General features: G+C 42.0%; 1 protein-coding gene across 1 annotated transcript; it reads left to right on the top strand.

Moving 5' to 3' along the window:
• Positions 1-4,355: 4,355 nt before the first annotated feature.
• LOC106409533 lies at positions 4,356-7,180 on the top strand. The gene is made up of 11 exons (XM_013850153.3): positions 4,356-4,578; positions 4,664-4,739; positions 4,817-4,903; positions 4,992-5,108; positions 5,205-5,540; positions 5,619-5,899; positions 5,992-6,091; positions 6,180-6,239; positions 6,320-6,406; positions 6,488-6,616; positions 6,706-7,180. The coding sequence occupies exons 1-11, from the start codon at positions 4,541-4,543 to the stop codon at positions 6,991-6,993; spliced, it is 1,599 nt and encodes a 532-aa protein (XP_013705607.1). The 5' UTR covers positions 4,356-4,540; the 3' UTR covers positions 6,994-7,180.
• Positions 7,181-14,144: the final 6,964 nt, after the last annotated feature.

The raw sequence follows: 14,144 nt of genomic DNA, 5'->3' as shown, positions 1-14,144 counted from the left end.
TAAGAACCCTCATATTGTTAAATGGGACTTAGTAAACTGAAATGGAGTTGTGGTAGCGATGATTGATTGGTAATTTATGCTTGTATGTTTGGATGTGTAGTCCCATGAGTGGTTTGTGATTAAAGCTAGGATGCTAGAGAGAAATGAATGCTAAGCTGATAGATGAGTAATGATTGTTAATGTTATTGAAGTAGAACTTGAGTGCAATGTGTATTGTGTGTGACACCGATAACGGGTGGCGTCTAGTGAATGAGTCCAAGTACAAGTCTAAATGAAAAGAAAAGTGAATGAGAATGGGAAGGGATAAGTGAAAATGATAAGGATGTGAAAGGATAAGTGAAAGTATGAAAGAATAAGGTTACGGTTAAGCATGGGTGGGGAAAGCATATAGAGTCTAAGGAAAGTATGTGTGGCAGTAGTTCACGCTAGGTATCCATAGGAGATGTGGCGAATCTACATGAATATGGGGTAGAAGCCTAGTGGGAGCTACCCACTGATGATAAGAACGAAGTGCCAACCGCGAGAGGCGGGATATAAAAACGTGCATCATGGTCGGGTAACGGGGAGTTAAAGGTGTCATAGGATCGAGTCGGTCTGGTATGATGAGTCGGTTAAGTCTAGGGTTTAACGTGTGTGGCAATGAGTGAGTTCATTGTAATGATTGATCACTAGGTTGCTAGAAATGTATGGAATTGAATGTGGACAATTAGTGATGACAGTATGAAATGATAAAAATACATTACCTGATTGTAGTGGCTAGTCAGTCCTAGTTCCCGCATAGAGTAGTATAGAGTGTCATGCGGGCAGGATGGTCTAGAGCCACTTCACTGAGTAACTTGTTGCTCACTCCTCCATTTCCATTTCCCTGTGCGCAGGACTGTAAGTAGAAGTATATGGATGTGGGTGTGACGGTATTTCAAAGAAGGTTATACGCCGTCGACTCTCGGGACCAGTAACGGGACATGTAGGGTTGTCTAAATGAGTAGACATGTGTCCATAACGCCCCTTCGATAACCCCGGTCGGACGCCGGGGAATCGGAGCGTTACAAGTGGTATCAGAGCTGGTTAGCCATCTCAGTTCTGACCTGAGAGGCGTCTTGAGACCTGTCGTGGGCCGCAACGAGGACGTTACGTTCTTTGAGAGAGGGTGAATTGTAACATCCCGAGTTGTGATATGTGAAAAGGCTTAAGAAAATTGATTTGGCTACCTATGTCACCAAAGTTGACTTACCTTTTCCGGAGCACATCCTGAAAGAACTCCAGAGTTAAGCATGCTTGAGCTGGAGTAGTGGAAGGATGGGTGACCTATCGGGAAGTGATTCGCGATAGCGTGCGAGTGAGGCCAAAGCATGGGAAAAGGTCAGGTGGTGATTGCAGGGTCAGTAAACAATGATTTCGAGCCTTGGAAAAATTAACGGACCGACCGTCGGACAGGATGGGGCCCACGGGCCGAGAGAGCGGGCGTGGATGGCCCATTAGATGTGGGCGGTCGGGGCTTTACAAGTAACGCTCCGATTCCCCGGCGTCGGACCGGGGTTATCGAAGGGGCGTTATGGACACGTGTCTACTCATTTAGACAACCCTACATGTCCCGTTATTGGTCCCGAGAGTCAACGGCGCATAACCTTCTTTGAAATACCGTCACACCCACATCCATATACTTCTACTTACAGTCCTGCGCACAGGGAAATGGAAATGGAGGAGTGAGCAACAAGTTACTCAGTGAAGTGGCTCTAGACCAGCCTGCCCGCATGACACTCTATACTACTCTATGCGGGAACTAGGACTGACTAGCCACTACAATCAGGTAATGTATTTTTACCATTTCATACTGTCATCACTAATTGTCCACATTCAATTCCATACATTTCTAGCAACCTAGTGATCAATCATTACAATGAACTCACTCATTGCCACACACGTTAAACCCTAGACTTAACCGACTCATCATACCAGACCGGCTCGATCCTATGACACCTTTAACTCTCCGTTACCCGACCATGATGCACGTTTTTATATCCCGCCTCTCGCGGTTGGCACTTCGTTCTTATCATCAGTGGGTAGCTCCCACTAGGCTTCTACGCCATATTCATGTGGATTCGCCACATCTCCTATGGGTGCTTCCATATTCTTGTGGATTCGCCACATCTCCTATGGATACCTAGCGTGAACTACTGCCACACATACTTTCCTTAGACTCTATATGCTTTCCCCACCCATGCTTAACCGTAACCTTATTCTTTCATACTTTCACTTATCCTTTCACATCCTTATCATTTTCACTTATCCCTTCCCATTCTCATTCACTTTCCTTTTCATTTAGACTTGTACTTGGACTCATTCACTAGACGCCACCCGTTATCGGTGTCACACACAATACACATTGCACTCAAGTTCTACTTCAATAACATTAACAATCATTACTCATCTATCAGCTTAGCATTCATTTCTCTCTAGCATCCTAGCTTTAATCACAAACCACTCATGGGACTACACATCCAAACATAAAAGCATAAATTACCAATCAATCATCGCTACCACAACTCCATTTCAGTTTACTAAGTCCCATTTAACAATATGAGGGTTCTTATGCATCGTGTTCCATTCATCTAACATCCTAGCAATAATCATGATCTATCATCCTAGCTTTCAAACAGGGTCTAATCAACCCTAACTCCAACATAAAGGAGTATACAGTACATGAGAACAAGATGGGTTCAAGACACTCCACCTTAGCCTAGATCTGGATCTGGATCTGGAACAAGAGACAAAGGGGATGAGATCTGAACAGATCTGGAACAAGTAAACAAGAGAGACGAGATCTGGTCACCACCACAACGCCACACAGCCACCACCATCACCACACTCGGACGATCAGCCCACCACCACTTGGACGACGACCACCACCGCCACCGGCGGCTCGGCTTGCTCTCGGGGGACTCACGGCGAGGAGAGAGGAAGAGATCCAACAGAAAGAGAAAGGAGAGGGAGAGAGAGAGAGAGAGAGGCGTGAGAGAAGAAGAGAGAAAAGGAAAAGAGAAGCTTGACGGCTAGGGTTTCCTAGTCTCTCTAAATCTCTGCAGAGCTTCGCTCAAGTTTCAGAATGAGAGAATAGAAGGGCTGCATCTCTTTTTATAGGAAATGATGAAGGGAACCCTAGGTTTTTGTCAAATGGGCCGTAGAGAAGCCCATTCTTTTATGAAAATTTTTGGGCCAGGAACTGGGCCGTTACAATCTCCCCCCGTTAATCGGAATTCGTCCCCGAATTCCAAGCCCTAGACTTCCGAACTTAACATCCGATTTCGAAATGGACTCACACAATCACATATCATCCAAGGGAGGCACATAAGGCGAGAACAACTTTGCTCAGGATCGTTTAAAAAAACCAAAGAATGAATTATGCTTAGAAAGAAATTCTGCAAGTAAAATTTATCTAATCAAAACCATATTAGACGTATAGATATAGTGGGTGGTTTTGAAATAGTTTACGGAACTTTTAGGAGAATCAAAACAATCTTTTCTTTTAATGAGAACAAGTTTTTTTTTTTTTTTTTTTTGAAAACGTCGGAAATGCTGATCCCTTAGGACAAAACTAAGGGATCTTAACCTGCTCTGATACCAATTGTAACGGCCCGACCGCCCACAACTAATGGGGAGTTCTTTCAGGATGTGCTCCGGAAAAGGTAAGTCAACTTTGATGACATAGGTAGCCAAATCAATTTTCTTAAGTCTTTTCACATATCACAACTCGGGATGTTAACTGGTCAAATATGAAATTATGAATCATGAAATAGATAGATAGCCAAATTATTTCTACAATGATTATGCAAATGGTCATATCCGACAACGAGTTATATTCAGATGAAACTTTGACCACGCGATAGATATTAAAACAGTTGTGTTTATCATTCACAAAATACTCGAATTTAACATAAATAGAACGATAAGAAAATAAAATGTAATTTTATCCAAGGTAAACCATATTGTGGAAAAAACTAATAAACCCCAAAAAAATTTGACGCCAATTATAACTAAAAATAAAATTTGAAAATTAAAACTAGAAAAAGATAAATTAAGACTAATCAATATGTCCTTATTGTGTTCTTGTTTTTGTGATATTCATTTTGTGCCCAATCCTAATAAAACAATGCGCATGATTATGTGCATATGCATTTACTGTAACCTAAAGAAGTTAGGTGAAAGAAGAGATGAAAAAAATAATACTAGTATCAAACAGTTTAGTAGTTTTACTTTTTCTATGACAAATATTTTCTATAAAAAATACATTTTATACTAAGATAATTTTTCTTTATATTAGTGAGTAGTCTCATTCAATTTGTGGTATAATGTTTATTCGTTGTTTCATCTGTTTTTGACCTTTCCTTTATTCTTCTGTAACATTTTTGTCACTATCTAATTATTTTATATGTCTCATTAATGCTTTGTTTCAGTGAATATCAGCTGCTTAGTCGTTTTTACTTCTGATTTTTAATATAACAAGTTGTTCACCGAAGCAAACCCTTCAGAGTTCAGATCATTCATGACAACAACAAATTCGATTCACAACCGTTCAAGAAGGTTCTGTGTCTTCTACTCCATTACTTTATAATTAATTTAGCAGTCCTGTCTTAACAAGTTTCTGTGTTGTCCACCATTTTTCCAGTGATCCAATCCTCAAAAAATCTCTCAAAACCAACAAATCAAGTGAAGCCACTCACAACATCGATAGATTTCACATGGTCTGAACGCTCAACTTTGTTTGTTAAAGCTTTTTTCTTCATCGCTCATCAAATTAACATGAGTTTTTGTTCTTTAGGATCAAACGTTGCAGAGAGAGATAGAACAGCTCAAATCTCTTGTAAAATGCAGAAAACTACAGCCCCAGAGAGTATCATGTGATGAGGTTTGAAGAAAGTTTTATCTAACGATTGTCTCAAGTTCTTTAAGAAAATCAAAGCAGATCTTAAATCTTGAAAACTCTTTATTTGCAGATTGATTTGCTGCTGCTTCAAGAAGATGAACTTTTAGTACGGGGTGAGTTGGAGACAGTTCTCAGACGCAAACTGTTCTTAGAAGATTGTAGAAACGAAGATCCTTCTATCCCCAAGGTTATAGAAAACAACTAACCTTTGGCTACCTTGTAACACAAGTAAGCTATTGAGTATCTTCTCTGAGATGTTTTTTTTAATGGTTTCTTGATTTAGGAAGCAAAGAAACTGGTGAGCGAAATAGCAGGCTTGGAGCTGCAAGTGATGTACTTAGAAAGATATCTTCTTTTGTTATACCGAAGGTTCTTCAACAACAGAATTTCAAGTAACTTAGAACCAGAGGAGAAAGAGATATCAGAGGATCTTCTTGTGTCTACTAATCTCATTGAGTCACCAAAAACTGCGGTCTGCAGCCCGCAGAAAGTTCTAGAGGACTCTGGAATATTCCGCAGCCATTCATCGTTGTCTCATTGTTCAGGCTATTCCTTTAGAATGTCTCCCCAAGCAATGGACTCATCATACCATCACTCTCTTCCTTTCTCAATGCTTGAGGTAAAAGCAACTTTAGGTAAAGTGATGTTACTGAGTTTTTTAATAAAAAAAACTAATATACTTTTTTTTGGGTTACAGCAAGCTGATATCGATGTGATGGTTGGGACATACGTTTCTGAAAATGTTACCAAATCACCAAATAGTTTGTCTGAAGAGATGATCAAGTGTATCTCAGAAGCATTTCGTAAACTTGGGAATCAAGAATCATTGGATGATGATCAAGAATCTAGTAGTCCATTTCGCAGAAATGGGAAGCTGAAGGTTACTAGCCGGCCTTACGATAAGTTACTAATGGTGAAATCTCTACGTAGAGACTCTGAGAAGTTAAATGAAGTTGAACCTGCTTTACAGCATTTCAGGTTTCTATTAATAACCACTTCTCTTGGTTTATATTAGTCAGAATATGTTATTTATTTAATTGTATCATTGTTCTTCAATGTAAAATGTTTAGGTCGCTTGTTAATAAGTTAGAAGGAGTTAATCCAAGGAAGTTGAATCATGAAGAGAAGCTAGCTTTCTGGATCAACATACACAACTCTTTGGTTATGCATGTAATGCTTCTGAAACTAAATTTTCAACTTGATAAATCTCTGTAAGACATTAACTTGTGTTCTTGGGTTTACTTTTGTCCTTTTGCAGTCGATTCTTGTCTATGGGAACCCTAAAAACAGTATGAAAAGAGTATCTGGATTGCTAAAGGTAGTAAGATTGTCTTACTTGAGTCTCAAGTCACAGTAAAGTAACAATATCAACGGCTAGTTTTTCTGTGTATAATATAGGCAGCATATAACGTTGGAGGTCGAAGCTTGAACTTAGATACAATTCAGACTTCGATTCTTCGTTGCCGTGTCTCTCGTCCAGGACAGGCAAGTTTAGTCTTCTTTCAAGTTGTCTGATCAGAGTTTTCGAAGTTGGCTTGAGAGCTTAAAGGATTTGCTTATTAGCAGGTATTTAGGTTCTTGTTTGCTTCTAAACCAAAGGGTAAAGCTGGAGACTTGGGTAAAGATTATGCTATAACTCACCCTGAGCCTCTTCTTCATTTCGCGCTTTGCTCTGGGAACTTCTCAGATCCATCAGTAAGCAACTAAAACATGTTTCCTTGTGTTACACGCTTCCACGTGAAGGATTATGTAAGTTTTAAACAACACACGTATGATTCTTATAGGTCCGTATATATACGCCGAAGAACGTAATGATGGAGCTAGAATGCGGCAAAGAAGAGTATGTAAGATCAAACGTAGGAATATCCAAAGACAACAAGATTCTTTTGCCGAAGCTGGTTGAGTTATATGCTAAGGACACTGAACTTTGCCACGTTGGCATCCACGACATGATCGTGAACCATCTGCCTTGCGATGCAAGAAATAAAATCCACCAGTGTGTGAACAAGAAGCATGGAAGATTCACCATCGATTGGGTCGCACATGATTTCAGATTCAGGTTGCTTCTTTGAGAAGAAAACATCAGATGGTGAACTGAGAGTTTTTATTTATTTATTTGAGAGTTGAATTGAAAAACTTGTACTATGCCAATTTTTCCAGTTATGATTTTTCATGAAAATTGTTGAATTTAAAAAAAAAGAACTTGCATTGTGGCAATTTTTCCAGTTATGGTTTCCCATGAAGATTGGGTTATGGTTAGTGGTTAACCTCAAGAACTTGACTCTTGCAGGAACATTCATTATATCAAAATGTTATGATTGTCTCTACTCTTCTTCTTCTCTAAGATTAATTACAACCCTAAACCTGGCTTTGCTTTTTCCATCTGTTTTTTCTTACTAGATAGCAAATTTCTTAATTAACAGAATATTTTGACTTACTCTGATACTAATAGTTTGAGAACTTTAAAGTTGGGCCTTATGACTTCTATATTTAACTGGATCAAAGCCTTTTTATAAAATTCTTCTTTCTCTTTTTTTCTTTCTTCCTTTCCTCCATTTGTTCATACTGCTTGATAAAACCAACTAAGTCTGGTGGTTTGGCTTAGGAGTATTGTTTTGTTTTATCTCACATTATTATTCCTATGGTTTTGACCAAACACATGCTTATCTGGTGGGTAATACACTCCCCGGATATTTTCAGACTGACAGTATGATATAATGATAGAACTCTTCTTTCTAAAACACACAAAGCCCAAATACAATAAAATGACAGAAACTAAGAGATCAAACTAACTGGAAAAAGAAGGTTCATCTCGCATTGGACAGCATAATGCCCTCCTGTACGGATTAGGGAAACCGAAACTCATAGAAAACGAAACAAAAGAAACAAACTGGGCTTGTGCTGCAATACTATCATGGCACTGTCTCCTTAGCCGCTTTCATTAGGACCTGGCGGGTCTTCAATGGCTGCTTTACTCTTCTTCTTCTGCCCAAACACTTCATCTACTGATGTGGGGACTCCTCTGCCAACCTCCTGAAAGAACCTTTTAGTACCTTGCCTCAAAGCTGGATTGTCATCAGCACCTGATGGGTCTTCAATGGTTGCCTTACTCTTCTTCTTCTGACCAAACACCTCAGCTAGCGATGTGGGGACTCCTCTGACAACATCCTGGAAGAACCTCTTTGCACCTTGCCTCAAAGCTGGATTAACATCAGCATGCTTTCTCAAGACCTTCTGTCGTCCGAGTGGAGCATTTATGAGCATGATGTCATAGAATGCCTGGAGCAGTGGTGCCAGCTTTTTAGCCTCTTCCTTGCCATCTTGAAATTCCTTCCTAGGACCAGCATCCAAGAATGCCTCATCATAGGTATTAGGGGTTCTATGATACACAGTAGGACTTTTCCTAATCTTAGCATCAAGCTCGAAGATCATGTCAATTTTGGTGATATTTAGAGCTATCAGGTCATTCAGGAACCCATCAGCGCTAAAAGACTTCAAAACAGCAGCTGTTGTAGTCACCAAGGCAGCCCCAACAGGTGCACAGGTCATCCTCAATTTTATGGCATCTGGTAAGAGTCCACTGTCCTCATGTGCCTTCATTAACTTCCAAATCCTTGCAGATTGATAGAGCAAGTTACTTGGTAGGAAATTTCCAACATCTGGCATCAAGGAAGCTTTGAAGATATCAACATAACCCTTGATGCAATCAGATTTCAAGGCAGGCAGGTAATGATGCCCCATTGTACGGAAGGTGTATTCAGCTGCCAGCGGTACTAGCCAAGCTACATCCCTTGCTGGTGCAAGAAGCTCGGTTATCAGGGAAATATTAGCAGTAGCAAGGGTAATGGGATCATTTGGAGCTGGTTCCATCTTGACTGCTCTCTGGTTTGAGAACCACCCTAGCTTTACTGCCTCCATCCTGGCTAACCCAAACCTAACATCATTGTTGTTTGTGGTATCTCACAAATAGCCTTGTTAAGGATGTACACAGAAAAGAGGTAAGGTGCAGTGAAGTAATTCTTAGCTTTCTTGGTACCAACTTCTTCAAGCGGAACTTCAGGGATGGGTAAACCAGCAGGCAATACCAAGAACTCTTTTTCAGTCAATTTATCAAGCGGAATGGCTTCAACACTGTAGTCACCGTCACCATTAAGTATTTTCAGTGTATCAGCTGTAATGATGCCAGTGGGCATTGCAAGAAGGTTAGAAGTGGTTTGGTCCACATAGTAGAGGATCATAGAATGAACAGAATCTGGAGTAATCCGAGTGTGTGTGGCTGGGGCGATGAAATATGGACTAATATGATAGAATTCTAACACTGTAATTTTAAATATATACTATCAACCAAGTAACAGAATTTATTGTCCAACTACTTAAAGCTACATTTTGAAAAAGAGGTTGAAATTAATTAGTTGCTTATCTCAAAAAGTGAATTCATTTCCAACAAATCCTAGTCAATACACATGCATAAACAGCACGGCACCAAATATGGACCAAAAATTAATATTTGTAAGAACGCTGAGGAACCATTTTGAACCGGTAAGCACAACTCAAATCCGATGGAACAATTTATAAATAGCCAAGTTACATAATTTTACTTCTTTAAGTTTGCTATGCAGTACGCAGATTTGATGATTGGAAAAAAAAAAACAGAAAAGAGATCTCTGTTAAGATTAAACCATCTCAAATGTTTATAAATTTCGCTTTGTATCATATTTGTATTACTGCAACTTCTGTTTGACTTTGTGAGCTCACCGGTCACCACTGAACACATATATTCTTATAATACTGAAATTCTACCTGTTAAGTCTGTCATACAGTACCAGATTTGAAGATGAAATACCCTCAATAAAATGTTTCCATCGGATTATAACTTCTCATTGTATCATACTTGTACTACTACACCTTGAGAGCTAGAAGAACAGTTTTAAGACATGGACATATTCGGGTGATCTCCGTACATACTCTTCCAGTCTTCTAAGAATACGGGATCCGCCATTTCCCACCTTCTCCCCTGCCGAAAAGAAAATTCATAATCATAGTGAGTTTCATCGGCTCTCAAGATTGAAACTGGTCAAACTACTTGGCTTGGCTTATCGATAGAATAAAACACTATTTGACTCCAGAATTGATTGCCCAACTACTTTCTTTGTAGTCCCGGAGATGTTTCTATTATTTTACCGGAGATGTTTCTCCTCAAGGCTTTAGAAACTTGTTACCATCCATCCCCTATGGCTATGGCTACGGCTAGGGACTCCAACTTTTAAACATCAAACATTTATGTACGAAATTGCAAATCTATCAATTGATCACTACTTTCTTATTCTCTAAAGTAGTCCTCATCAATAGGTTTATATTCAGAATAGGATTATATATGTTTTAAGCACACATGATTCTTATACGTTCGTACTTAATTATACGCCAAAAAACGTGATGATGGAGCTAGAATGCGGTAAAGAAGAGTATGTAAGATCAAATGTAGCAATATCCAAAGACAACAAAATTCTTTTGCCCAAGCTGGTTGAGTTATATGCCAAGGACACTGAACTTCGCCACGCTGGCATCAACGACATGATCGTGAACCATATGCCTTGTGATGCAAGAAATAAAATTCAGCCGTGTGTGAACAAGAAGCATGGAAGATTCACCATCGATTGGGTCCCTCATGATTTCAGATTCATGTTATGTTATGTATGAGGCCCTAAGGCCACCAATACTGTACCACTACAGGAAGAAAGGCCCACTTAAAAAGAGACAAAATGAGAGTAAAGAGGATGAAGATCACGCAAAGGACTAAGGAGGAAGGGAGGAAGGATCTAGCAACGGCTTCGACACTAGCACATGGGATGTTGGTGACGTATCTATTGCTTTTCGGAAGTTTGCTTTTCTATAAGAGTAGTACGAATAATCAGAGTTGTTATCGAGAGAGAGGATCGATCTTTGTGATGAGAGAGAGAGAGTACTCTTTGTAAAAACTCTAAAGCTTGTATTTACTTGTTGGTTAAGGAATTATTGAAGGTTTCTTTACAAACAAGTCTTTTACATTGCTAGTCGTAACAAACTTGGTATCAGAGCAAGACGAACCTGGAGACTTGTGATGGCACCGAAGAAGAGTGACGACAAAGTGGCGGAGCTGATTCAGCGCGACGATGAGAGGTTCGTTGCGGTTGAAGTAAAGTTGTCGACGATGGAGGAACGGATGAACGAGATGATGAGAATGATGGCCAGTGGGTTTGAGCGACTCGAGATAAAGAAGGTAGATCAGACGGAGGGAAAGAATCGGCGAGAAGAAGGGCTGATATCCTCTGGCTCGATCTCCAACCCAATCGACGCTCTCAAACCGACACAGCATCAGGGCGAAGGATCGGGAAAGGCGATCATGGAGGAACCAGTGAGCGCTTCCGGTGGAAGAGGAACGGCGGGGACGGGTCTCGAAACTGGCTCCGTCATGACCCGACGACCATGGAGAGCTCTGGATCACTGAGACGAGACACTCGCGCGAAGGATCGAGATACCTTTATTCACCGGCGAAGAAACGGAAAACTGGGTGCTTCGCGTGGAGCAATACTTTGAGTTGGAGGACTTCACGGAGGAAGAGAAGCTGAAGGCGGTGAGGATGTGTTTTACCGGCGATGCTCTGCCGTGGTATCGTTGGGAGAGAAATCGGAACCCATTCCTCAGCCGGGAGCAGATGAAAGTAAGGGTACTACAGTTCACGACGTCCAGCGATAACAACGCCGGAGAACGCGTGCTCCGTCTCCTACAAAAAGACACGGTGAGAAATTTCCGACGCGATTTCATCGCCCTAGCGTCCAACGCGCCGGAGATACCCGACCCGATACTGGAGTTGGCATTTGTAACAGGGTTGCGGCCCCAAATCAAGGCCGGCGTCAAGCTGATAGGGGCGAAGGGGTTACAAAAGGTTATGGATGTGGCGATATTGGTGGAGGATTGGTCGAAAGATGGAGAACTGGAGGAGGAGACGACGGAGCCAGTGCCAAAGGTGGGCCGAGCACCTAATGGTCGTTTCCAAGCCCAACAAGGGAAACAGGCCCAAACCAGATCTAATCAAAATAAGGCCCGGCCCAACCAAACCACTACGACGTCGTCGAATTCAACGGGGACGAAACCTAATCACAATAGGTTGAAACCCCCTTTTCGTCGTCTGACGCCGGCGGAGGTCGCGAAATGGAAGGCCGAGGGCCTTTGTTTCAAATGCGATGAGAAATACGTGTACCCTCACAAATGCGCGCAGGCGGAGTTGGTTGTATTTATGGTGCTCGAAGATGGAATGGAGTTGGATGTATCGAATTGCTCCATGGAGTTAGAAGAGACAGAGGATTCGAAGGAGGTTGAAGTTGCGGAGATCTCTATCAGTTCGATCGTGGGAATTTCTTCATCACGTACGATCAAACTGCGAGGGACATTGCAAGGGAAAGAAGTGGTGGTTCTAATAGACAGCGGCGCGACGCATAACTTTGTGTCTAGCGCACTCGTGGAGCAGCTGAAGCTTGAACCCGACCAGACTCGAGGTTACAGCGTGTTAACCGCCGTTGAGTGACGTTCAAAGGAGCAGGAATGTGCAGTAACTTGGAGCTCGAGCTACAAGGGTGCATGATCACATCCAGCTTTCTGCCAATGGAGTTGGGCAGTGCTGATGTCATCCTGGGGACTCAGTGGCTCGAGACATTGGGGAACATGAAGGTGAACTGGAAGTTGCATGTTCTCCGGTTCAAGATAGGCGCACACAAGCACGTGTTACAAGGAAACCCTAGCCTTTGTTGTTCACTAGTCTCTCTGAAATTGATGATGAAAACGTTGCAGGACGATGGGGAAGTTACGAGGGTGGAGTATAATGGGATGGTGTTGAAGGAAGATGCCACAGCTCCTACCGCTGCAGTACCTCAGTGTTTACAGAACATCTTGGAGGAGTACAAGGAGGTATTTGTTGAGCCGTCGGGGCTTCCTATCTCGAGAGGAAAGGAGCATACGATCACACTGAAGAAAGATGCAAGTCCAGTGAGCATAAGACCGTTTCTTTACCCTCAAGCACAGCGAGAAGAGATTGAGAAGCAAGTAGCTGATATGCTTGCAGCGGGAATCATTCGAGACAGCGCCAGTCCATTTTCTAGCCCGGTCCTGTTGGTGAAGAAGAAAGACGGTAGCTGGAGGTTCTGTGTGGACTACAGGGCGTTGAACAAGGTGACGATAGCTGACTCCTACCCCATTCTAATGATAGATCAGCTGCTAGACGAGTTGCAGGGAGCAGTGGTCTTCTCGAAGTTGGATTTAAAGTCAGGGTATCATCAGATTTTGGTAAAGAGAGAAGATGTTCACAAGACAGCATTTCGTACCCATGATGGTCATTACGAATTCCTCGTAATGCCATTTGGGTTAACAAATGCCCCAGCCACATTCCAGTCCCTGATGAACGAGGTGTTCAGGAGTTACTTAAGGAAGTTCGTTCTAGTATTCTTTGACGACATTCTCGTATACAGTCGCACAATGGAGGAGCATGAGGGTCACCTTCATTTGGTATTAGAGGCATTGAAGCAGCAGAAACTGTACGCAAACCGCAAGAAGTGCGAGTTTGGCAGCTCTCAAATTGAGTATCTAGGTCATGTGATAAACAAGGATGGAGTATCAGCTGATGATGGGAAGATACGAGCAATGGTGGAATGGGCAGAGCCAAGAACAGTCAAGGAACTGAGAGGGTTCCTTGGACTAACGGGCTATTACAGAAAGTTCGTGTTGGGGTACGGGAAGCCACTGCTGCGTTCCGACAATTGAAGACTGCAATGTCGACGGTGCCAGTCCTTGCTCTTCCCGACTTCAAGGAGCTGTTTGTGGTCGAGTCTGATGCTTCAAGCGTTGGGCTGGGAGCAGTACTTATGCAGAACCAACGCCCCATTTCATATTTCAGTCAGGCCTTGACGGAGAGGCAACAGATGAAGTCTGTTTACGAGTGGGAGCTCATGGCCATAGTGTTTGCCATTCAGAAGTGGCGACATTACCTGTTGGGAAGGAAATTTGTAGTCAGAACTGACCAAAAGAGCCTCAAATTCTTGCTGGAACAAAGGGAAATCAATATGGAATATCAACGTTGGTTGACGAAGCTGCTCGGGTTTGACATTGATATTCATTACAAGCCGGGGCTCGAAAACAAAGCCGCAGATGCACTATCTCGCAAGAGCCCAGTAGCTGAGATGTTTGCACTCCCGGT

The sequence above is a fragment of the Brassica napus genome, chromosome C1 (genome assembly GCF_020379485.1).
Source record: "Brassica napus cultivar Da-Ae chromosome C1, Da-Ae, whole genome shotgun sequence".
Taxonomy (NCBI): Eukaryota; Viridiplantae; Streptophyta; class Magnoliopsida; order Brassicales; family Brassicaceae; genus Brassica; species Brassica napus.
The sequence above is the reverse complement of the archived record's forward strand: the minus strand, read 5'-3'. Positions and strand labels throughout refer to the sequence as shown.

Bases quoted from the DNA above. Each gene is read 5' to 3' on its own strand.
- LOC106409533 (XM_013850153.3), top strand. From the start codon at position 4,541: ATGACAACAACAAATTCGATTCACAACCGTTCAAGAAG. The intron at 4,579-4,663 runs GTTCTGTGTCTT...CCATTTTTCCAG, and splicing joins ATTCACAACCGTTCAAGAAG to TGATCCAATCCTCAAAAAAT. The intron at 6,240-6,319 runs GTAGTAAGATTG...TGTATAATATAG, and splicing joins GAGTATCTGGATTGCTAAAG to GCAGCATATAACGTTGGAGG.